At 42.4% G+C, this 26,506-nt stretch overlaps 1 protein-coding gene across 1 annotated transcript in view; it reads right to left on the bottom strand.

Annotated features, from left to right (window-relative positions):
* The window catches only part of mgat5 (alpha-1,6-mannosylglycoprotein 6-beta-N-acetylglucosaminyltransferase), a 133,524-nt gene that overhangs the window by 66,538 nt on the left and 40,480 nt on the right, over positions 1 to 26,506 (bottom strand). The window contains exon 4 of the mRNA XM_015952524.3: positions 1,281 to 1,357. Coding sequence (XP_015808010.3) covers positions 1,281 to 1,357 — 77 coding nt within the window. The remainder of the gene's footprint in view (positions 1 to 1,280; positions 1,358 to 26,506) is intronic.

The raw sequence follows: 26,506 nt of genomic DNA, 5'->3' as shown, positions 1-26,506 counted from the left end.
GCACATGGTCTGGGTGACTATATTACAACTATTGAGTATAATCTTCAGCTCCAAACATAAATTAGTAGATTTTTAGAATCTTTAACGCATCCCAGTCCAGCTAACTCCACCCCTCACCAAAGAAACTCCCTCAAACTCCTCCTACACCTGGAAACGTGTCCAGTGTTGATCTGTGTAATTTTCAGATTCTTCTAGCAGCTTTTTTGGTTCTAAAAGGGGCTCTCTGGGACACATCCAGCAGTTTCCTGGAGTTTTACGAACCTTGTTCTCAGAGCTCCACGGGAGCTACTGCGGAACGCTCCCCCATCCCAAAGCAGTCACAGGCGGCCCAGTTCCCACTACAGTGGCAGAAACATGATATATGTCGTATACTATTTTTCTATTGCCCCCGAGCTGCCCTGGGACACAAAAAGTAGAGAAATGAGGTTGCCATACACAGGTGCCATTAGTCCTTCTGACCAAAAAACAGCAGGCAAGGAGGCTGAAGTGTCTTGCTTTAAGAACACAATGATAACCCAACTCTTTGATGACAGTGCAAACTCCTAACCCAAACCATCCACTCTACGAAAGAGACACTGAGATTAACTCCTCAGCACTCAATGCATAAAAGCTGATTTTGCCTTCGTTCCACTGAGTTGTATGGGTTGGATCGGTGCGCCGTTTTGTCTGTTTCCATTGTAAAAGCGTCCCATTAAACCGACCTGTACTGGGCCCACTTCAGTTACGAGTCCACAGAACAATGGAACAATATGCTTAGAGCGGAGCTACTAGCATCACACAATACACAGGAAAACACCAGTGCTTGTGACATCAACACCAGAGTGCTGCTGGTGCACCTTACCTCATTGTACACTGATGTGTAGAACACAAGAAAGAAGGCGCAAACGTAAAAATCAAGCATGGTGGGCAGCAATGGCTGTCTAGAGTCCATGGTTTATTGGGTCGTGTTTGTCGTCACTCTAACATGACACCACGGAACGCTTTTAGGTTTAACCGCACCTGCCCAGTGAGAGTACAACTGGTGGTAGAAATGCTAGCCTGAATAGAACGAACCATAGAATAGCATAGGGGGATATCAGGTGAATGAATGAAAAAAATCAAACAACTTGTTTCTGTAGAAAAACGAAAACTGGATCATCCAGAGGTGGACGGTGTAAAAAAGATACTGAACAAACATGTTTTCACTAGTATAGTCTCTCTGTTACCTTAATTTTAGCAAATGAGGCCATTTTCGTATCTCAAAGCACACATTTTTGGGGAAAATAACATCAGTGGCTCACCTTGAGCTTGCTCTCGCAGTGAGGAAAACCATCCAGAGGCGGCAGCTCGCACTTCTCCTGGGCTCCGTTTAGGAGGTCTGTTGGAAAACAGAGAGGAAACAAATCAATGAGGCTGAGTCGGTCAGCTGCAAACTTTTTCACAGTCTTAGTTTTATTTGTTCACACTGGAGAAAAGATGGAGTAGATACAAAGATATCGGGACTCCGGTCTGCTGGGGTAAAAATGAAAGTTTAGAAAGAAAGTGAAGTCACGGGGAGGGTTACAACAAACTGTTCTTACAAGAGTAGAAGTTAGACTGTAGGCATCTTGTTTCCGCAAAGAATAAAAGATGCTTGGAAAGACGCCGATTTGATTTTTGAGCTGAAAGGAGCTCGTATACAAGAGTTACAGCTGGCTAAAACTAGTGACAGAAGACAGATTACTCCTGAAGTCAAGACAGAAAAATGTTTAGTTGGTAATCGATAAACAGAAAGATACACATTAAAAAATAAAACTATTGGAAAATAAAATTCTGATGTAGGCGGTTTAATCAGATGACTAAAGAATAATCAGTTAAATACCTGTTGATTCTTTAGAGTTTGCCAGTGAAAAATATAAACATTGGTCCAATTAACCACAGGACTGATTAATCAAATGACCAACTAATCCAACGCTTGGCCTGGCAGGCGACCAAGCAAGGCCTGCCAGGCTTCTAAAGCACTGGAGGAAACCATAAACATAACAACCAAAAATTTTAAAAAGCACCATTTAGATCATGACTTCTACCAAGACCCTAACAATTGGTAGAAAACACTATTTTGGTTGACCCCTTTCTAACTTGTCAAACTTTCTCCCCATTAGTTGGACATTTGTCTGCTAACGGAAAGAGCAGGTTACTTTTGACAAACACAACCTGCCTACCACTAAAACCAATGGGTTACCCATATAAAACCATTCATAAAGGGACACAGTGATTCAGACCACGGCAATGAGGTAGGAAGGAAGCAAGTTAGGAAAATAGAATCTGGCAGGAACAAACAACTCTGAAAGAACAATGACATGGTTGGCCTAATCAAAGGCTGTTCTCAAAAGAGGGAATCTACTCAACTTTATCCCATTACACTAAATATGTCTCTGATTTGTTGTAAAATACAAAAGATAGGTGGAAAGTAACCATTTAGAAAAATTGAAATGGTCTTTTTTTATTGAAAGTCTAAAAATAAGTACATGCAAGCATTTCAGGCCATTTTTGTTGTGTTTAGGAGGCGCTTGGACTGACAAATGGAGACCGCGATTTACTTTGAGGTCGAGGATGGCCGTCAGCCAGTAGGTTCACCTTTGGCTCGATGATCTCAACTCCACAGCAAAGAAAACCATAAAGAGCACTGCAGGCCAAGTCCACGAGGACAAAAGCATATACATAAAGAACCTTCTTCATTTGACCCATTTACTTAAAACAGCACAGTGAAATTTCTCCCTAGCAACAGGTGACGGTGAAAGTGCCTTTGTTTATTCGTCACGCAGGACTTGTATAACAGCTTTTGCTGTCATCTTCATTCAGAGACGTTACCATCATGACTAACTCTTACTGGCAGAGAGGAGAAACTGTAATACAGTTAGGACTGATAGAAGCAGGCTGCTGTAATGAGTTTTGGAGGAGGGTGTGTGGGATTGTGGAGGAGTTTGTAAGAAGCTAATCAGCTGCTCCAGCTGTGGCCCAGGCTTCGACTGGTGCAGGCAGGGGGCAGGGAAGAAGATCCTTGCTTGTGTTGGCTGCGAATCAGTTTAATGTGGCAAAATGCTGTGGGAATAATGACATATCCCTGTCCTATCATTGAATCGCAGGTAAATAAGGTTCACCCGACACCCCCAGCTCACTTGGTTTAAACTAAGAAGGAATGAGAAACGAGATGATGATGTGATGCAGGAACAGAAACTAGAGCTGTGCTCAGTCTGAGGTGTGCAAAGCTTAAAGAGACACTTTGTAGTTTTTATCATTATTCTTTGGAAATATCTATCGAAATGTTGCTGAAAAAGAATGAAATGATGCCCTGGTGTTGAAAAATATTGGTGGCTTCTTAACATATAACCATAAAAATTGGGTCTAAAATCCACGGCAGCGGGTCTAAGTCTGGGCGACGCTATTTTAGACGCCATGTTTCCTTCTACATGAGCCCATGAGGACAAAACACTTTAACTGATTCGTAACAAATGGTTACAAAACTTTCACCATTCATAAATGTTGTTTTACACATTTACCTCTTCACTTGTTGTCAGCGCTGAAAGGAAGTCTCATGTGCTTTTCATTTTGCTGGATGTTGAACCATCTGACAAAATACTTGTTTCAAACTTGCACTTTATTTTCGACCCTAATGACCATCTGTTGGTAAGGTCTTACTCAAACACAAAAATACTGATTGCTTGCAATGATTCAGGTATGTACTGCCCCCTATTGCCAGGGAAAATACACACTATCCCTTTAAGGTTTGTGTTACCTGCTTACCAAAGATATTATTGTATGCATTGTGCGCCCACGATTTATTGTGATCCATTTAAATTATCGGTAATATCTTGAACCATGAAAGTAACCAACATGAGTTTGGGCAAATAAGAGCGTTATTTGAACTAATTGTGTGTACTTTTCTTTTGTTTGAGTAAAGATAAAATAAATCCTTGGGTATTTAGTCTCGACACCAGTGCTTCCATCAAATCTTCCCTGACTGGACAGCAAGGACCAGTGCAATGCCTTGGTTAATATTCCTTTACTTTTGCTGAGGTTATCTGTCCATCCGCCATCCAATATATGTTGCACCTGGTCTTAAGACAAAAAACCTTCATTTATTGTCAGTTTCTTTTATGTGTTAGTTGTAGGGATGGGTACCTTTGACATTGGAATCGATTCGGTACTAATTCCCGGTACCTACGAATCGATACCGGTACTTAACGGTACCAATTTTAGATACTTTTGAGTGTTTAATATTTTTAATTCTCTTTTATAATTAAATATATATTCTTCTCAATATATAACCATATTTGATAAATATCACGATAAATAACATACAACTGTTTGTATTTTAACATCGTCCTTGTAGTTTTATAAGTTGATAATTAAACAGAAGCAAACATCTTTAATGTGAACTAAATTTACTGTGTATCTTCATTCCTTTTACCGTCCTTTTTCAATTGATTTTTCCTACTGGGAAGTTAGAATTTCCGAGGAGAAAGCGAACGCACCATTAGATGATAACAATGGTGGCAATGGAAGCTAACATATCAAGCTAACGTTATCTTAAACAGTTTATTTAGCTGCCGGAGCAGATTAAAACGATGATGCCTCACACTTAAATCGTTGTCACTGGTTTCATCTTCACCCAATCAGCCGTCGCATTTAGTAAAGTGAAACCAAACTTTAGAGCGCGTTCATGTTCCTCTAGTCGGAATTTCGGAGTTCCGAGGAGAAAGCGAACGCACCATTAGTGAAACGGAAGCTAACAAATCAAGCTAACGTTATCTTAAACATTTTATTTACCTACCGGAGCTGCTCTGTTTACAACTGGCTCGCAGCGACCAACGACATAACGCTCTTGCGCATGCGCAGCTGTCTAGGAAAGTTCTCGTAATGAAGGACGGGTACCGAAACGAGGCACCGTTTCAAATGAAGTGAATCGGTGCTCGGTCGGTACTGTGGAATTCGGTCGGTACCTTAAAAAGTACAGAATTCAGTACCCATCCCTAGTTAGTTGCCTAGATTTGTGGATGGTTGGCTGTGTGTCAGCCTGGCTGGTTGAGTGGCTGCTGTTGTTTAGTCAACTGGGTAAATGGGTGTTTGCTTTGCTTGTTGATTAGTTGTCTGGTCAGTTGGGTGTGTGTTCGGTTGATTTGTTGGTTGGTTGGGTGGATAGCTAGACGTTTTGTTTGAGTGTTTGTGTTGGTTATTAGTCGGATGGTTGTTTGGTTAATTGGTTGATTGTTGAGTAAGCAGTAAGCAGTTTAACCATCAAAGAGATGAAATAACTTTGATAAAAGTTGAAAAAAAAGTTTCCACAGATTAGCTGTAATCAGCATGAGGACCTGTTTGCAGATAAAACATGCTTTGGGCCCAAGTATTTGTTTAGTTTATGTTACAGTATTGTAAAAAATCAGTACGAGGAGGACTGTGTCGGATCTAAATCCCCGAAGACCCGAAGAAAGGAAGGAGGGAGGTTAGTCACAATGAGAGCCTCATTCAGAGTCAACCGGCAGCAGAAGTTGAGCCACAAACTAAAGGATTAAAGCTCATAGTGAATGACAAAAAGTGAGGTTAAGAGCTACTTCTGAGCTGTGTCACATTAGTTTGGAAATAAACACACCCTGATCTCTTGCATAACCCAACATTACAAGCATATTACGTAGTTGTGCAAAGACTGTTAAAACCGTGCACCACCTTGAGTGGTCAGTGGAGGAAAACGCGACCACAGCAACACGATACGAACACGTTTACATAAACAAAGCATCACAGGAAAAGAAGCTGAACTTTAGCTCGTTCTTTTCATGTTGAAATCCCTTCTAAGAATAACGCTGTGGTTGTTTTGAATGAGCTGCCAAATCTAACTGGTTTTGTGAGTTTTGTTTTAGACAAAGAGTGAGGACTTATCCAAAACCTCGGCCAACAGTCCAATAAAATGAACAACCAGCCAGTCACCCAGCGAGCTCAGATGCCACCAGGCAAATCTTCTCTCCGATTTAATCAGGCAGAAGCTGCTGCTGCCGAGGAGGAGCTAAATATAGCTCCTTTTATAATCAAACACAGGAGGGATGGTGCTGCTTCAAACTGAGCCAGTTGCTTATTATTCACCTCCACCAGGAAGTTCACCTATGACTAAATAACTCGTTCGTGGAGAGGCACAGACCTTTGCTGCCAAAGATTTGCATCGTACAGCTGCGTGTCGAGCTTTCGATCCAACCAGGAGATGTCAGATACAAACAAAACCAACCGAGGAAGGTGCACATATATGAAACAACAGCGAGGTGTAAGTTAAGCAATAAAATGATTTTTTTAAAAAGAGATGTCGTCAACATAAGATACAAACAACCCAATGCAAATTGGATGAAATGACACGGAGAGCTGAAAAAAATGCTTCCAACCACAAGCAAATAAAGAATTTATTTGTAGAAGATTGAAAACAAACAGCAGCGTTTTATGAAATAAGACAAAGTGTACAAAAGTGGAAACAACAAGGCTGAAACAACTTTAAAAGGTGACATATTGTGCAAGGAAGTAGAAAACAAATGAGGTCACCACTAACCAACCAAAGATGATGGTTTTGTTCATCTGGTGTCCCGTAAACAGCCTCGCCTGCAACAATATCCAACGTTACTCACATGGATGCTCTTTTGTTTCCAGGTTCCTGTGTGCTGGTCCAAATGTCTGATGTAAACCAACGTCTGAAATCTCCAGAATCAGAGTGAAGACATCTGGTTTTCTCTAGCTGATTTCTATCTAAGGCTCTTTAAACTCAAAACTTTCCAGACATGGCCCACATTCAGTTCCACCACCTGCTTAGCAGAACAAGAAATAAGCAAATTCATTTCTTCAGAACATTAAAGGCCTAGTAACGTATAGCTCTTTTATTTCCAGAGTTTTTAACAGATACTCTTGTGTTCAGAACTCTATGATACCATACCAAATTTTAGCTCAGTATCTGTAAAACTGAATCAATTCTGGCCATTTTTGTTTGAAAATGCTGTTTAGCTTTGATGGCAATCTTGAATGGGCCTGACTCCAAATGTAAATGAGTTGAAGATGTGTAAGCAACGAAGCCCTTCATAGAGTTTCAGTAAAATTAATCTAGTGACTTGTGGATAGGGATGGGTACCGAATTCGGTACTTTTTAAGGTACCGACCGAATTCCATAGTACCGACTGAGCACCGATTCACGTCGTTTCAAACGGTGCCTCGTTTCAGTACCCGTTCTTCATAACGAGAACTTGCCAAGACAGCTGTGCATGCGCAAGAGCGTTATGTCGTCGGTCGCTGCGAGCCAGTTGTAAACAGAGCAGCGTGGTAGAAAGAACGCACGCTAAAGCTTGGGTCCACTTCACTAAATGTGATGGGTAACTGGGTGATGATGAAACCAGCGACAGACAACGATCTAAGTGAGACATCCTCATCTTTATCTGCTCTGGTAGGTAAATAAAATGTTTAAGATAACGTTACCTTGATACAGTATGTTAGCTTCCGTTTCGCTAATGGTGCGTTCACTTTCTCCTCAGAACTCCGAATTTCCGACTAGAACATGAATGCGCTCTAAAGTTTGGCTTCACTTTACTAAATGCGACGGATGATTGGGTGAAGAGGAAACCAGCGAAAACGATCTAAGTGTGAGGCATCATCGTTTTAATCTGCTCCAGCAGTTAAATAAACTGTTAAAGATAACGTTAGCTTGATATGTTAGCTTCCATTGCCACCATTGTTATCAGCTAATGGTGCGTTCGCCTTCTCCTCGGAAATTCTAACTTCCCAGTAGGAAAACTCAAATGAAAAAGGACGACAAAAGGAATGAAGATACACAGTAAATTTAGTTCACAGTAAAGATGTTTGCTTCAGTTTAATTATCAACTTATAAAACTACAAGGACGATGTTAATACAAACAGTTGTATGTTATTTATCGTGATATTCATCAAATATTGTTATATATTGAGAAAAATAAATATTTAATTATAAAAGAGAATTAAAATAAACACTCAAAAGTATCGAAAATTGGTACCTATTAAGTACCGGTATGGATTCGTAGGTACCAGTAATTGGTACCGGATCGATTCAACTGTCAAAGGTACCCATCCCTATATGGCACCTCAAAAGGACTCAGAAGATGAGATTTGCATATGTCCTCCTCCAATACTGACTTTAAGATTTGTGTTTGACCCTTAACTGCCTTTACAAACACTCCAAATGTGAAAAAAATTTTTTTTACCTATTTTCTGACGGTGTTAGGTTTATGAATTATGTGACTAAAAAAGCAGCTTAGAAAAAGTACCATTTGTGACGTCACAAAAGGACAAATTTGCATGGACCCACCATAGCCTAGTGAACTAGATCAAATTCTTGTTTGCTAAGTTTGGTCTAGGAATGCTCCACTGGAACCTCTGCAGCCCCTAACAGCATTCTGGCTGGCCAATCACAGCTCTCTAGAGGGGTTTCCAACACATAAAGAGCTGTGATTGGTCCTTAATGGTGGGCCAATCATAGTGCTCTATCTGCCTAGTGAACAAATCACAGAGATTTATCCACTTTGTGGGCCAATCAGGGCACTCTATATGCCTGGTGGGTGGGATGATGCAACAGAGTGAAACAAGATGGCGACAGCTCGTTTGAAACTGCTTTTACATCAATTATGGACTATTAGAACTTGGGCTTCATCAGAATCAGGAGCAGATAGATGTATTTAAGTGCTTTTTTAAAAGAAAAAATTATGTGTTTTCTCCTTCTTCAACTGCAGACCGCCTCATTTACTGATAGCTGTTGCGGTGAGTATGTCCCATTCATTGTCCAGTAGCATGCGGAGCTCATTTGAAAGACAACGGTAGAACCCGCCCCACAACCAAGAGCCATCAATGGAGCGTTGCCAGACTAAATAATACATTTATTAAGTCTGGCTTGCCAGGCTATGACCCACCTATCACCTCTCCAGAGAACCTCCTGGATACCGAAGATTTTCAGCTTAAAGCAGCCTGAGTGAGCAATGGGTGGGTTGTTGGCAGCTACAGCTTGTTGTCTTAAAGTGACAGAGCCTTGAAACGGATTATTCTGGAAGGTGCTGAACCTGTCAAAAATAAAAAATGTAAAGATTTGTGCAGGTTGCTGATGTTCATGTTCCTTTAGGATGCAGTGCTACAAACTGGCTGGAGTGAAGTCCCGTGACTACATAAGGTCACATGACTCCACCTCATCCAGTCTGGGAAAAGAGTGAGAAAATGGACGATGACTCAAATGTTGAAAAAGTGGGTAGGGGCAGTAGAAGGCGGAGATAAAACCTCACAAAGACCTTTGAGTAAAGATAGTGCATTTATGGAGGTCAAATATCCAGGAAATGAGGAAATTATCAGGAGATGGATCGAAGAACATGATTTTTCTGGTAATTTTATAACAACTGACGCATTACGTTTGCAATGTAGCTTGAAACTCGAGATTGTGAAAGTCAAGCCCATATTTCATGTTCAGAATGCACGCTGTCCACGGTGGTGGACATGTCGTAAAATTATTTGCAAATTACTAAATGTTACAAACATTATTTGTCGAAATTTGTTACATTCACACCTAAAGATGAATGAAAATAACTGTTAAAAAATCGTGGTTGAAGATTTCATAATTCATGCATCAAAAGGTTAAGCACTGGCCAAATATTTAATTCCTGGTACTCTGGTGATTAATACAATTTGAACTATAAACTGTGTCACTTTTAGTGGCTGAAAGTGAAGGGTTTTAGTGGAATCCTCTTAAATATTTTTGCATTGTTTGCAGTGTATATCCAAATTATTGCAAAGTTTCACTCCTCAAACCAATAAACAAAAGGATTTTTTGTAGTACGGAAAACAGGTGTTACGGAAAAATTTATGTTTATTAATTCTTGATCATTGACTCAATCAACTGAATGTAAATGTATTGCTCCATGCCTCTTTGATCATGCTCGCTCATTCAGACACACCCACACATGCCACTCACACACACTCTCTCTCTCTCTCTCTCTCTCTCTCTCTCTCTCTCTCTCTCTCTCTCTCTCTCTCTCTCTCTCTCTCTCTCTCTCTCTCTCTCTCTCTCTCTCTCTCTCTCTCTCTCTCTCTCTCTCTCTCTCTCTCTCTCTCTCATATATATATATATATATATATATATATATATATATATATATATATATATCAACTGTGACCGGATGTTCGGTGCATTTTGCCTCGTGCATCTTGCCACAGTTATAACTGTTTGACTTGTTGTTCACTGTCTCCTTTTTCTCTCCGACTACAGGGAAATGGGTTATTGATAAACATATTGATAAAATCCATGACACTAGCCTAGTGAACTAGACCCAATTCTTGCTTTGCAAAGTTTGGTCTAGGAACGTTCCATTGGAAACTCCATAGCCCCTAGCAGCATTCTGGCTGCCCAATCACAGCTCTTTATAGGGGTTTCAAACACACAGAGGGCTGTGATTCTTCCACAATGGTGGGCCAATCAAAACGCTCTATCCGCTTTTGTGGGCTAATCAGGGTCCTCTATTCGTAGGGTGGGCGGGATGATGAAAAAGAGTGGAACAAGATGGCGACCGCTCATATGAAATGGCTTTTACATCAATTTTGGACTATTCGGACCTGGGCTTTATTAGATTTAAGAGCAGGTAGATGTATTTAAGTTCTTTTTTAGAAAAAATAATGTATTTTTGCCTTCTTCAACAGCGGACCACCTCGTTTACAGACATCCATTGCGGTGAGTACATCACGTTCATTGTCTGGTAGCATACGGGGATCATTTGAAAGACAACAGTAGAACCCGCCCCACGTCCGAGAGCCGTCAACAGAGCGTTGCCAGACTAAATAATATATTTTAGTCTGGCTTGTCAGGCTAGAAGAAGACAACAAATTCATAAAGTGGAGGAATAACACATTTAAGATGCTAAGCGTAATTTCCATGACTTCTTTTGAAGGTGGTCCTAGCAATTTTTTTTTATTACCTTAAAACTGCATGATTATATTCAATGGAAAACCTTTACAAAATATTACACCAGAAGAGTTTCATCAGTGAGGGTATATTTACACAGCTTTGCTGTGGCTTCATTTAGACAAGAGGAGAGCTGCCTTACAAACTTTACTGGTGCAGATCACTGACAGAGATCAGACGACTCTAATCAGAGCGTCCATCGTGGATCTCTGTGGTTTAAACGGGCTTCGCTGAACTAACATCCTGTCGAACACTCATCATGATGCTGATTATCAACAGACTAACCAAAAGGCTGCTGACAGGCTCGTTTTATAGATTAGTGTTATGTGACTTGAAGGCAAGATAATGGACACAATTTAAAAAGATTAGGAAGGAAAGATGGTAAAATACTAAAAACAATAATAAATAACTGGATTTTTCAACAGAATCCTTGATAGCTGTGTGATCAGACATGCGTGTCAAATATTTTATGCAAAATGTTCAACATCTCCATCTTTGTGGGATGTAGCATCCTCAAATGGTGTTTCCTGAACGACCAAAGACAACTTTAAGATCGCAAAATGGTCTTGTATAAGAGAATCATTGCTTTTAAAAGACGTGTTTTTGTAGTCATGACTGTGGTCCTTGTGGATTGTGTCATCTTTGGTGCCACCTTTTGAATTGGGACCTTTATCATCACAGAAATGTTTTGGGAGGTCACATAATGATTGGCTGTGCACAATCGGCTGCGGGACTATGTCAAACAAACAATCAAATTTAAAAGGCCCTGATATCGAATGGGTGATTAAGCCCTACTTCATACTGGAGGCATCAGCGGCATGGAATGGTTTGTTTGCCAGTTTCGCTGCACGCCAGTACATGCTAGGACAATCTTAGCCATGGAGTGACCTTTCTGATGTGCTCTTCGCTGAATTAGCGAGATCACTAAATCCCTCAAGACCTCCACCATTTTCCTCGCTTGACTTGCGAGATCTCAAAATTCCTTAAGACTTCAAAGATTGTGGTCTGACTATGTCATCCGCCATTAAACCAAAAGAAGGAAATAACATTTGATATTGCCGCTTGATTTCATGTATGATGTTGTTCCTCTCCACTGCCAGGATTAAAGCCATGAAAAGCACACTGTTGCACTTCTCGAACAATGCTGGGGGTAAATAAGCTGCTAGGTCACATGTATCGACATAATCTACATTTATATGAAATTGCATTGCTGCAATACTCTTTTATTTAGAAAATTACTGGAGGTTTTACACTGAAACCATACGTGATTTACTGTCTAGCCCTATGGCAAAAATTGACGTGTCCGAGAAGTGGCTAGCAGCAAAAACAGAACCTGATCCTAACTGTATCGGCACAAGGAGCCGCTTCTCGTCCGAACATTTCCATTCTATTTGAAGTAGTGATGCACCGATATGAAGTTTTGGGGCCGATACCGATATCCAATATTAAGATCACTGTTATGGCCGATAACTGATATTAGCCGATATTGATATACTGACATTAATGCTTCTAAAACCAGCAGATTTTGTATAGAATGAAAACTGAATTTACGTTATTATGTACACACAACACACACATTTACAGTTCTGAGATGATTACATTCACTGTTCACATGACTTAACTCATTCACTGCCAGCCGTTTCCTGATTGCTAACGGCCTTCGCTGCCAGCGTTTCTCATTGTTTTTACTGTTTTTTTAAGAGTCACAGAACGTAGCGCGCTAGGATGATGTCGACGCCAAAACAACCAAAACAAAGCAGAGACTCGCCTCTTACATCAGGAAGAATCCGTGTGTTTCGAGCTTTATCCGTTCTTTTATAATCCGTTGTTGAATTGTGATCGGCAGACGCTTTTCCGGTTCGCGCCTCACTTTTTTTTTTACAGAAACGGCCCAAAACGATCTCCTAATACATGGATGGTCTGCTTCCTGATCATGTGACGTGTGACGTATGCGGATGAAGATCGGCTTCAGGGCTGAGATGTTTGTTCTCTCAGCGCGGGGGCTCGTTCTGATGCTCAAACAGTAAAAAAAAGTGCCAATGACGACTTTGGCAGTGAATGAGTTAACAAATACACATCACCCCCCTCACCCTCTGAAACAGGCAAACATTGGTTGTTAAAATCGGCCTGGTTTTATTTATCGAACCGATATGTTAAAAAATGTCCAAAATTGGCCGATACCGATATTGATGCCGATATATTGTCTATCCCTAATTTGAAGCAGTGCTGTGGAACGGCACTGATGCTTCCAATGTGAAGTAGGGGTAAGAGGAAGACCATTAACTAAATGGCACAGGTTTTGGTAAAACTAATCTAAACTAATCACTGAATTGTCTTCTTGGGAAATGAGGAAAAAAGTGTGCCAGTGGTCTTTCTTCATTTGTATTGTTTTAAGATATCCCAAGGGAAAACCTGTAGACTATTTAAATTTGGTCAAATAAACTTCTTGGTCACTTTTTGCTCCTCATCTAATGCAAATAGGCCATGAAACTAACTTCTGAGTAGACTGGACATCATATAGGTAAAAAAACAAGCGGTAAAACAACTACATCTAAAGACCAGTCAGCCACCTGAAGGCACACAGCAAGGTAACACAACCCCGCGGGCCTCCCCAGATTGCAGAGCACATGTTTGGAGGTGGTCAAACACATGTCTCCCCTTCCATCTGGTCCACACAAGTGTTCCACAGCAAAGTCCTTGAGGCAAAAAAACTAGATCCAACTTTCCCCAGACTGCCCCGGTCTTGTTCCCAATTTGAGTTTCAGCTCTCTCCTTCCTTCTCCCAAAAGGCCTTGGCTGTAACCAATCAGGCTTTTGTTCTTGAGCAATCTGATCGGCCCGATGTTCGCTCAGAACGCATCCAAGAGGAAGATCCAGATTTTTACACCGAGAGAACGAAGAGTGATGACTAATGTTCCATCAGAAAAAAGGGTGGAAAGCTGCTGGCTTAGGCTGTAATACTTTATTGACACTAAAACGCCAATGGCATCAAAAATAGAAATAAATTATCTGAAAATCTGGAGATAATGGTTGAATATTAGGATAATATCAGAAACTGTGACTTATTTCTCAGAAAAAGAAGCAAACTCTGCTTAAGGGCAGTTGCATACCAGTCCCAGATGTTCCTCCTATCTTTCCCATGTTTTCCTAATCAGCCACAAAGGGACGAGTTTTTCTGTGGGAACAAGGCAGAAATATGAAGATGGTGCCTTCGACTGACTTGCAGCTTCAGTGTTTGTTTATGTCTCTGGAAAGGCATCAATCAGCTGCAGTTTACAGTTAATATCTTAAAAATATCAAATGAGAGCACTCTGCGGTCTGAGTAAATCAGCATCTGATGTACAACAGGACTACATTTGAGCTGTTTTCAAATTCCATTTCAATAAATCATTGCCAACATTTTTAGGGTTTGAGAGAATGTTTTCCAAATTTATTTGTATGACAAAAACAGACCACCTAACATATTCAACCTTCAATCTGTGCAAAAGTCTTGTTGACAGCTTTTCGGGAAAGAGAACTTCATCAAAGCAAAGCTGTCAGTTTCTGTTTCCCGCAGATAGTTTACAATCCTGATCTAAGAAGATCTGGAGCACCACGTATAGTCTGATGCTCCCTAGGGAGCTGCCACTGCACGATACAAGATAGAGGCAAGAAAACTCAAAGGTGTGCACACGCTTTCTGGCGAAGAAGGCATGAGTGAAAATATGTATACAAAAACAAAAGCAGCAGCGGAGGGACCAGCCTGTGCTTGTTTATCGCTGATGGGTGAGGGGGAAGTACGGAAGAAGCTTGGTCCACGTCAAGACCTGAAGAATACATCTAAGACAGGTGGAAGGGAGGAATGTTTGCTTCTATACCTCCTATAACAAAGGCAGTGCCAGTGCCGTTACACTCAACAAAAATATAAACGCAACACCTTTGTTTCTGCTCTGATTTTTCACGAGATGGACTTAAAGATCTAAAATTCATTCCAGATACACAATATTACCATTTCTCTCAAACATTGTTCACAAATCAGTCTAAATGTGTGATAGTGAGCACCTGTGCTTTGCTGAGATAATCCATTCCACCTCACAGGTGTGCCACATCAAGATGCTGATCTGACATCATGAGTAGTACACAGGTGTACCTTATACTGCCCACAATAAAAGGCCACCCTGGAATGTGCAATTTTGTCTCACAGCAATGGCAGTATTTATATTTTTGTTGAGTGTATTTGGAATTAGAAAACAACTCAAGTATATTTTTACTGCACAACGAAGTCCTAAAATACGTGATCGATATTATGCTGAACATGCAGATTCCTTCTGTATTTATACTGTAAAGGTTATAGTTGAGTAATAGTTTTCAGTTAGCTGCAACGTCAACGGGAAACTCCTCTAAGCTAAGCTGTAGACTTTATGAGTCTGAGAATGTGATGATCATTGGGATTCACCACGTATCCAGTTACATCATTCACTTTGATTTCTGTGTGCCCGTTCAAATGATCAGAAACGTACTACAAATAGGTGATTTAAAGGGGTCCTAGAATTCAAAACCCTATTTAAAGTGTTGTTATAGAATATAGACAGTTTGGGGTGTCAAATGTTCGCTATTGCTGGCTCATATGTAATGTGCCAGGATGTACTGGGAATATCAAGACTTTGAATGAATGCCAGATAGATCAATAGCTTGCTCTATTGAGTTATCTGGATACTGAACACAACTCTACACAAAGTTTCTAAGTTCAGGCTGTCATAGTGACTAGAACTCGACTGATATTTTTTTTGCTGATGCTGATACCGATGCAGATACGTAGGATACATGGTCAGCCGATGGCCGCCAATTTTTATAGGCCGCTTTACATGGCCGACATCTAGAAATATTTCCCCACATTGTGAGGATAAAATCTCATTAACTCATTCACTGCCATTGCAACTAAAGTTGTCATTTTCAATCCAACTGTTCACTGCCATTGACGATTAAAGTCATAATTTGCATTTTTTAAATGTGTGGGCATCGGAACGAGCCCCCGCACCGTGAGAACAAACATCTCAGCTCTAAAGCCGATCTTCATCCGCATTCATCACACGTCACGTGATCAGGAAGCAGAAAATCCATGTGTTAGGAGATCGTTTTGGGCCACTGCTGTAAAAAAAAAGTGAGGCGCGCCAACGAGAAAAGCTTCTGCCGATCACAATTCAACAACGGATTATGAAAGAACGGATAACGCTCATAATGTCCGGATTCTTCCTGATGTAAGAGGTGAGTCTACTCTTTGTTTTGGCGTCGACATACTAGCGAGCAACATTCTGACTCTTAAAAAAAAAACAGTAAAAAATGGTGAGAAATGCTGGCAGCGAAGGGCTTTACCGATCAGGAAACAACTGGCAGCAAATGAGTTCATAACATCGGTTGACGCACAAAATTTCTGAAGCTGAATCGGTTTTTGAACTCTGAATTTAACCAACTGTTAGACCTTAACTTTGTGCACCGCTCAGTGTTGAAGTCAGACACCTAAATGAAGTTAATTTAGAGTATTTATCATGCAGATTTTATTACTGAACAAAAAATAAAAAATAAATAAACATTTTAATTAAATTTTGCGAAAGCATCAGGCTGCCCAAGGATGTGCCTGACTTTAAATCGGCTTTACCAACTAAATATCGGCCTAATATATCGGTCTACCCCAAATGGTGACATCGTGGTAAACCGGTCAGTCAGCAAGCTGCTCATTTAATATTAATGTCTTGGCCGTGTGGGCATGGAAAACCATTCAGAACTCTGCAGCCCGGTTGTTAACATCTACCAGGAGGTCTGAACATATAACACCAGTCCTACGTGCCTTGCATTGGCTCCCTGTTTTTTTATCGCATCAGGTTTAAGGTCCTCCTGTTTGTGTTCAAGGCGTTAAACACAGGGGCTCCTAAATATCTTTCCGATGTCATCCACCAGCATGTCCCGGTGCGTTCCCTTAGGTCAGCTGACCAGAGATTACTAACTGTGCCTAGGTACAGCCTGAAGTCTTGTGGTAGTCGAGCTTTTTCAGTACTTGGACCAAGTCTCTGGAATGAGCTGCCAGCCGATGTAAAACAGGCCAAGTCATTAGAAACCTTTAAAGGAAGACTGAAAACACATCTGTTCTCGCTGGCTTTTGGACGTTGAAGTTGGGGGAAGTAGGCCGGATATGGACTGTGAACTGGCACTCAGGTTTTTGTACTGTATTTTAAAATGGATTTCTTATTGTATTTTTATAGGATTTATTACGGTATTTTACAGGGATTTTTTTAGTGTATTTTAATGGATTTATTAATGTATTTTAATGGTCATATCTCTGTCCTATTGTGTGGCATTTTATTGATGTACAGCGCTTTGTTTGTCCATTCTGGCCATGTGAAAGCGCTCTATAAATAAAGTTGATTTGATTTGATTTGATTTGATAAACAATACTTTTATTTAATATTTATTAATGTAATGTATTGCACTTGTTAAGTGCCTTGCGGTTTTTATCTTCAAAAGCATAAAAAATGTATACTTCTGCTATGAGGTACTTTACAATCTTCAACAGCTAAATAGATAAAGTAATTTGATTTGGATCACTTAAGTCTCTTTTGGCAAATAAAAACAAAATCGACTGGAACGGTGATTGGTCCTTTTCCAGTCATAACGTATTCATCTTCCAGAGGCCTGATGGTTTGGTTTCCTGGACGTGTTTTAGAGTGAGAGGAGCAGACAGCATCGCTCAGCAACTTATGAGTCCCGAGGATGTGTGTGTGTGTTATTAGGCCCGAGCAGCGAAAGCGCTGCGAAGGCCTCTTGTTTTTGCTCTGATTATTATTAGGCCCGAGCAGCGAAAGCGCTGCGAAGGCCTCTTGTTTTTGCTCTGATTATTATTATTTTTTGTTATTCCGTGCCCCCTTTGAACGGCTTTTTGGGGACCTTAACATACCCCAAAACTCACAATATTTTGCAAACTTCTCAGGCCTGGTGAAAAATTTGATATTTTAAAGGTCCCAAAAAAATCGCAAAGAAAATGGCTGAACAGCGCCCCCTACAAAGTGAAAAAAAACCCTCTCCATAAAGCTTAGTTTATCGTACAGTTATGAAATTTGGTACACTTGTAGAACTCAACAGTCCGCACAGAAAAGTCTCTTGCAAGCATGGTCAATATCAAACAGGAAGTTGGCCATTTTGGGTTGAAATGGCGATTTTTAGCCGTTTTTGCCGTTTTTAGGGTCCGTTTCTGATTGGATTGCTCGATCATTTTTCGCACGATCGTCTCAAAACTTGTGTAAAATTGCTCAGAAGGAATGGGCGAACAAAATGAGACAAGGATTCTGAGTTTTCGTATATGTTGAAGGGGCGGGGCCAGGCCTCGAAGTTTGACTACTCGCCAAAAAATTTAAAATTGCTATAACTTAATAACTGAAAGGAATAGAATTACCAAACTTTCTGTGGTCATTCGTCATCCAGCCACAAAGTAAATTGAATGGTCGGATGATGACATCACACAAGCCCCGCCCCCTCAGGACCAAAAAGGTCAAGTTTTACTGTGAAAGGTCCCAAATTGCCCCATTTCACTTAATCACCACAAACTTGTAGCTGGTAACTCAAGACAAGTGGAGGTTGCTTGGCGTCACTTTATGGGAGTTTTCGGCAGAAGGCGGGGCTGTGGCGGCGCGGCGAAGTCAGGCGTACCGCCATGGCCTTACGTTTGCCTTCCATTTCGTCATTTCTAAAGATATCGTCACGAAACTTGTTGTGAGTGATCCTAGTCCGGCCCCTCAAAAGATCTGATGTGAACATCCGGTGGGCGTGGCCTATTTTCTGAAATAGCGCCCCCTAGGACCATTTAAACTAATAGCCCCAAGCCATGCTTTGACTGAGGATTACGAAATTTGGTACACTAATGTGGTGTCCCAGGACCTACAAAAAAGTCTCTTGGAGCCAATCACAAAATTGCACAGGAAGTCGGCCATTTTGGTCCAAGTACGCGATTTAGTGGTTTTCGCACACGTTGTTTGGAGAGTGATGCTCCGTCGCCCTTTTCACCAATCGCCTTCAAACTTCTGCTATATATTCTTAAGGCATAGGGGAAAAAATTCAACCGTCGGATTTTTCAAAAGTTGAAAGGTGTGGGCGTGGCTAAGCCTCAAACTTTGACCTGTCGCCGCGCCACTCTTTTTTTCACAGCTCCCTACTGGACTCCTTTTACCCAATCGGCAGGAGTCTCTGGCAAATAGCAGTAGACAACTTGAGGTCACTTGGTATCCAGTACTGGAAGGTTTCAAAAAAAGGCGGGGCTTTGGGAGCATGTCGAAAATCGCCATCACGCCATGGAAATACGTTTGCCTCTCATTTCTTCATTTATCGTGATATTGTTACGAAACTTCTGGTGAGTGATCCTAGTCTGACCCCAAAGAGACATAGACACCTGAAATATGTGGGCGTGGCCTAATTTCTGAAATAGCGCCCCCTAGGACCATTTAAACTATTAGCCCCAAGCCATGCTTTCACTGAGGATTACGAAATTTGGTACACTAATGTGGTGTCCCAGGACCTACAAAAAAGTCTCTTGGAGCCAAGCACAAAATTGCACAGGAAGTCGGCCATTTTGGTCCAAGTACGCGATTTAGTGGTTTTCGCACACGTTGTTTGGAGAGTGATGCTCCTTCGCCCTTTTCACCAATCGCCTTCAAACTTCTGCTATATACTCTTAAGGCATAGGGGAAAAAAGTCAACCGTCGGATTTTTCAAAAGTTGAAAGGTGTAGGCGTGGCTAAGCCTCAAACTTTGACCTTTCGCCATTACTTGACTTAATAACTCCCATGTGCATGATCAGATCTTTTTCGAACTTTGTCTGTGTGATCATTGACCATATCTGTAAACAATGACAATGTGGACAGCTGACATCATCTAAGCCCCGCCCCCTGACTAAAGGAAGTTATTATTTTATGCTGAAATGCCCATATTTGTCCCCTCTAATTTAGTCAACATGACACCTAGGTCATGCACTGTCTTCATGATGCTGTAATGGCCATTCAAATCTGATAGCTTTCGAGAAAGGGAGGGGCTTTGATGCCATGGCGAATTCTGGCGTAACGCCGTAACCTTACAATTCAATTTAATGGTGAGCTCAGAGGGGATGCTTAGTCAGGGTGAGGTGCGGACTAGGAGGCCATTTGCTGTTTCCGGTGACGGGATGATTGACGTTTCTGTTCTGCCAGACATGCCCTGGTGCCCCGGGCTGCCGGCCAGGCCGGAGCGGCGCGGAGCTGCGAGGGCCGAACGACGCTGCTTGCAGCTTTAATTATTTTTTGTTATTCCGTGCCCCCTTTGAACAGCTTTTTGGGGACCTTAACATACCCCAAAACTCACAATATTTTGCACACTTGTCAGGCCTGGTGAAAAATTTGATATTTTAAAGGTCCCAAAAAAATCGCAAAGAAAATGGCTGAACAGCGCCCCCTACAAAGTGAAAAAAAACCCTCTCCATAAAGCTTAGTTTATAGTACAGTTATGAAATTTGGTACACTTGTAGTACTCAACAGTCCGCACAGAAAAGTCTCTTGCAACCATGGTCAATATCAAACAGGAAGTCGGCCATTTTGGGTTGAAATGGCGATTTTTTGCCGTTTTTGCCGTTTTTAGGGTCCGTTTCTGATTGGATTGCTCGATCATTTTTCGCACGATCGTCTCAAAAATTGTGTAAAATTGCTCAGAAGGGATGGGCGAACAAAATGAGATAAGGATTCTGAGTTTTCGTATATGTTGAAGGGGCGGAGCCAGGCCTCGAAGTTTGACTACTCGCCAAAAATATTTAAATTGCTATAACTTCATAACTGAATGGAATAGAGTTACCAAACTTTCTGTGGTCATTCGTCATCCACCCACAAAGTAAACTGAATGGTCGGATGATGACATCACACAAGCCCCGCCCCCTCAGGACCAAAAAGATCAAGTTTTACTGTGAAAGGTCCCAAATTGCCCCATTTCACTTAATCACCACAAATTTGTAGCTGGTAACTCAAGACAAGTGGGGGTTGCTTGGCGTCACTTTATGGGAGTTTTCGGCAGAGGGCGGGGCTGTGGCGGCGCGGCGAATTCAGGCGTACCGCCTTGGCCTTACGTTTGCCTCCCATTTCGTCATTTCCAAAGATATCGTCACGAAACTTCTTGTGAGTGATCCTAGTCCGGCCCCCCAAAAGATCTGATGTGAACATCTGGTGGGCGTGGCCTATTTTCTGAAATAGCGCCCCCTAGGACCATTAAAACTGTCAGCCCCAAGCCATGCTTTGACTGAGGATTACGAAATTTGGTACACTAATGTGGTGTCTCAGGACCTACAAAAAAGTCTCTTGAAGCCAAGTGCAAAGTCGCACAGGAAGTCGGCCATTTTGGTCCAAGTGCGCGATTTAGTGGTTTTCACACACGTTGTTTGGAGAGTGATACTCCGTCGCCCTTTTCACCAATCACTTTCAAACTTCTGCTATATAGTCTTAAGACAGAGAGGAAAAAATTCAACCGTCGGATTTTAAATAAGTATAAAGGTGTGGGCGTGGCTAAGCCTCAAACTTTGACCTTTCGCCACGCCACTCTTTTTTTCACAGCTCCTTATTGGACTCCTTTTACCCAATCACCAGGAATCTCTGGTAAATAGCAGCAGGCAAGTTGAGGTCACTTGGTCTCCAGTACTGGAAGGTTTTGCAAAAAGGCGGGGCTTTGGGAGCATGGCGAAATTCGCCATCACGCCATGGAAATACGTTTGCCTCTCATTTCTTCATTTATCGTGATATCACCTCGACCATTGTTGTGAGTGATCCTAGTCTGACCCCCAATAGAAAAGGTCAGCTTAAGTTTGTGGGCGTGGCCTATTTTCTGTATTAGCGCCCCCTAGGACCATTAAAACTGTCAGCCCCAAGCCATGCTTTGACTGAGGATTACGAAATTTGGTACACTAATGTGGTGTCTCAGGACCTACAAAAAAGTCTCTTGGAGCCAAGTGCAAAGTCGCACAGGAAGTCGGCCATTTTGGTCCAAGTGCGCGATTTAGTGGTTTTCACACACGTTGTTTGGAGAGTGATGCTCCGTCGCCCTTTTCACCAATCGCCTTCGAGCTTCTGCTATATACTCTTAAGACATAGAGGAAAAAATTCAACCGTCGGATTTTAAATAAGTATAAAGGTGTGGGCGTGGCTAAGCCTCAAACTTTGACCTTTCGCCACGCCACTCTTTTTTTCACAGCTCCCTATTGGACTCCTTTTACCCAATCACCAGGAATCTCTGGTAAATAGCAGCAGGCAAGTTGAGGTCACTTGGTCTCCAGTACTGGAAGGTTTTGAAAAAAGGCGGGGCTTTGGGAGCATGGCGAAATTCGCCATCACGCCATGGAAATACGTTTGCCTCTCATTTCTTCATTTATCGTGATATCACCTCGACCATTGTTGTGAGTGATCCTAGTCTGACCCCCAATAGAAAAGGTCAGCTTAAGTTTGTGGGCGTGGCCTATTTTCTGTATTAGCGCCCCCTAGGACCATTAAAACTGTCAGCCCCAAGCCATGCTTTGACTGAGGATTACAAAATTTTGTACACTAATGTGGTGTCTCAGGACCTACAAAAAAGTCTCTTGGAGCCAAGTGCAAAGTCGCACAGGAAGTCGGCCATTTTGGTCCAAGTGCGCGATTTAGTGGTTTTCACACACGTTGTTTGGAGAGTGATTGTCCGTCGCCCTTTTCACCAATCACCTTCAAGCTTCTGCTATATACTCTTAAGACATAGAGGAAAAAATTCAACCGTCGGATTTTAAATAAGTATAAAGGTGTGGGCGTGGCTAAGCCTCAAACTTTGACCTTTCGCCACGCCACTCTTTTTTTCACAGCTCCCTATTGGACTCCTTTTACCCAATCACCTGGAATATCTTGTAAATAGCAGCTGACAAGTTGAGGTCACTTGGTCTACAGTACTGGCAGGTTTTGAAAAAAGGCGGGGCTTTGGGAGCATGGCGAAATTCTCCATCACGCCATGGCAATACGTTTGCCTCTCATTTCTTCAATTATCGTGACATCGCCACAAAATGTCTGGTGAGTGATCCTAGTCTGACCCCCAATAGAAATGGGCATCTGAGATTTGTGGGCGTGGCCTATATTCTGAAATAGCGCCCCCTAGGACCATTAAAACTGTCAGCCCCAAGACAAGGTTTGACTGAGGATTACGAAAATTGGTACACTCATGTAGGGTCTCCGGACCTACAAAAAAGTATCTTGGAGCCAAGCGCAATTTCGCACAGGAGGTCGGCCATTTTGGTCCAAGTTCTCGATTTAGTGGTTTTCGCACACGTTGTTTGGACATTGATGGCCCGTTGCCCTTTACATCGATCACCTTCAAACTTTTGCTATGTACTTTTAAGTCAAAGGGGAAAAAATTCAACCGTCGGATTTTAAATAAGTATAAAGGTGTGGGCGTGGCTAAGCCTCAAACTTTGACCTTTCGCCATGACATTACTTGAAATAATAACTCCCATGTGCATGATCAGATCTAATTCAAACTTTGTCTGTGTGATCACTGACCACATCTCAAGACAACGACAATGTGGACAGCTGACATCACCTAAGCCCCGCCCCCTGACAACAGGAAGTCTATTGTTTTATGGTGAAATGCCCATATTTGTCCCCTCTAATTTAGTGAAAATGACACTCAGGTCATACAGTGTCTTCATGATGTTTTAAAGACCATTCAGATCTGATAGCTTTCCAGAAAGGGAGGGGCTTTGATGCCATGGTGAATGCTGGCGTGACGCCATGACCTTACATTTGACTGTAACTTCCACAAACGGCCTCCGATTTGCCCGAAACTGAATATGGCAATGAACAATCATGCCCTTTAGCCAATGAGGCACAAACGGTTGGTGAATGTTATATAATGTCACCAAAGCTGACCTCAATGGGACTTTTCTGTAGTTGGTCACAGCGCCACCTAGATAACGGTATCCTTCGATAACTTTAAAAAGCATGGTCAGAATAGCATTAAAGTTGGTCACTGTCATCACACCACCAGTGTGGTAAAGATAGAGGATTCCCTAGTGGTGAGACATAAAATATAATGGTGGGCTCAAAGGGGATGCTGAGTCAGGGTGAGTTGCGGACAAGGTGGCCGTTAGCAGTTTCTGGTGTTGGGGTGGTCGACGTTTGTGTTCTGCGGACGTGCCCTGGTGCCCCGGGCTGCCGGCCAGGCAGGAGCGGTGCAGAGCTGCGAGGGCCGAACGACGCTGCTTGCAGCTTTAATTAGTATTGATCTTCACACCCAAGAAGTAAACAGGCTTACGGATTATAATGGAAACTGCACGACTGAATTCCAAATCAATGACAGATTTCTGTCTACATTAAAACATTTCAAGAAAGAACACACCATTGGTCAAAAAGCTAAAATGAATGAAAATGACATTTTTAAGGTGCAGGAATGTATCAGTGGGGTTTCTTAAGATCATCAGCGAAGAAAAATGTCCTTTTGTCTCTTTTGAGACTTCTCATGGACTCAGTTTCATTTGCCTCCAGCTGAGAAGAAACTAAAACTGGATCGATGATCCGATACTACGAGAGGCTTCTGTTCCAATTGTCCTGTGCAGAGGTGGGACTGCAGCAAACAACACGCTGTGTTGGCGCCACAAACGTGCCCCACAGAGTTTACAGTACGACACTGTTCAACTGTAAAGCTGTAAAAGCAGGTCAACGTTAAAAATACATGATTCCAAGACAGAAAGAATATATATCCAGTTTATTTGAAAAACACTTTCCACAGGACATAAGAGCCCACCAAAGTGCTGCACAGAAAGAAAACGCAATAAAAACAACAGTAACAGGGCCTCCCTAAAACAAGATCATAAGGGGGTATAAAACAGCTGAAATAGAGAGCTTAATAGAAAAAACAATGTAAAACAACCAAAAACCACAGTGACCTCAAAAGTTTAAATCAGTTAAAAGCCATATTAAATAAATAAGTCTAAACGTGCTCATTGATGGAGACTGTTTCACAGAGAGAGATCATTCCAAGGCTTAGGACTGAAAACCACCTCGGGTTTTAAAGCGTGGCTTTGGAACACAGAGGAGCAAGTGTGTGGAAGACCTGCTAGTGCGAGAAGGCCGGTAGGGACAAAGTATTTCTGAAAGGTACGGGGGAGAGCAGCCATTCAAGGATTTATAAACAAATAAGAGGACCTTAAACTGAATGTTAAAACAGACTGGGAGCCAGCAGGGAGCGGAAAATGGGTGTGATGTGATGACGTCTATCAGTATTGGTCAAAAACCTGGTTGCCGGATTCTGGACTAAATGGAGGTGTGTAAAGGATGTTTTATTTTATTTTATTTTATTTTATTTTCTCCCCCATATCCTGTCTGGCTGTGAAGCAAACAGAAATAATGTCTGAATGCTGGTGACAAACCTTACAGATTTTACGCTTAGGTGGAGCATCAAAGCATCTGCTTTTAATGTCACGCCTGATACTTAAAACTATTGTTATTGTTTTTGAATGCTTTGTAATTTCGACCGGACACGGAGACAGAGGTGAAAGAGAAAGGAAGAAACAAAATGTGTGTGTGTGTGTGTGTGTGTGCGTGTGTGTGTGTGTGTGTGTGTGTGTGTGTGTGTGTGTGTGTGTGTGTGTGTGTGTGTGTGTGTGTGTTGCACCCACAGCCCTCAGTGTCTAAGTGCATTTTAAAATTGGAAGTGGGCACCGGCACTTGGGATGAGGCTGAAAAATCCCCCTGCCAAATGCCGTTGAATGTGCTCACTCCCAAGGCCCTAAGTGTGTGTTTGCGTGGAATGTCGTTGGTGGAAGTGTTTAAGATGCAAAAAAAATTGGGGGGCAGCTTGCACAGGAATGCGGAAATGGGGTCCATATCCACACTCCCTGACTTGTCCACCCCCCAAGGTCCTATGTGCATGATTGTGTGATGATGTGAGGGAGCAGGAGGAGAGAAATAAGCGGGGATGGGGAGGAATGGCTGGTTGGACTTAAACCCTCCAGGGAGCCAGCTCCCCCACTGGCCTCAATAGGCACCTCTGTTGCCAAAATGCCACCCAGGGCATGGAGACCCCAGCCCATCTTGCCAGGGCCCAAAGCAGCAGCATCACAGAGCCTCACGAAGTCCGAGGGCACCAACCCAGCCCCACCCCAGCAGAATATCTACTCCCATCCCTGCATTTGCACAACTTCCAGAATATATAAGACATAGGACATCCAGGTATGATTGGGCCCTCCCCATCCTGGACATCCCCCTCCCGTGTGATGGAACAACAGAGGAGCCAAGGTCTACCCGAGGTCCTTGGGCCCGGGCCAGGCACTGCCGCATGTTCCCGCCTTCTTCCCAGCAGCATACATGTCAGGACCCGACCCCTAATGACCCGCCCAGATCCCCCCACGGGGCCGGCCACACCCCGAGCCACCAGGACCCCACCCAGACCCGCTCAGGGGCAATGCAGCTGCCAGGCAGTGACCCATGGCCACTGTCAAGGCCCCCAAGGGGTCCCACTCACAACCGCCAGTAGTCCACCCTCCGAGGCAACCCAAGCACCACCAGAGGAGGGCAG

The sequence above is a fragment of the Nothobranchius furzeri genome, chromosome 14 (assembly GCF_043380555.1).
Source record: "Nothobranchius furzeri strain GRZ-AD chromosome 14, NfurGRZ-RIMD1, whole genome shotgun sequence".
Lineage (NCBI taxonomy): Eukaryota > Metazoa > Chordata > Actinopteri > Cyprinodontiformes > Nothobranchiidae > Nothobranchius > Nothobranchius furzeri.
Note: the sequence above shows the minus strand (reverse complement) of the source record. Positions and strands in the feature narration are given on the sequence as shown.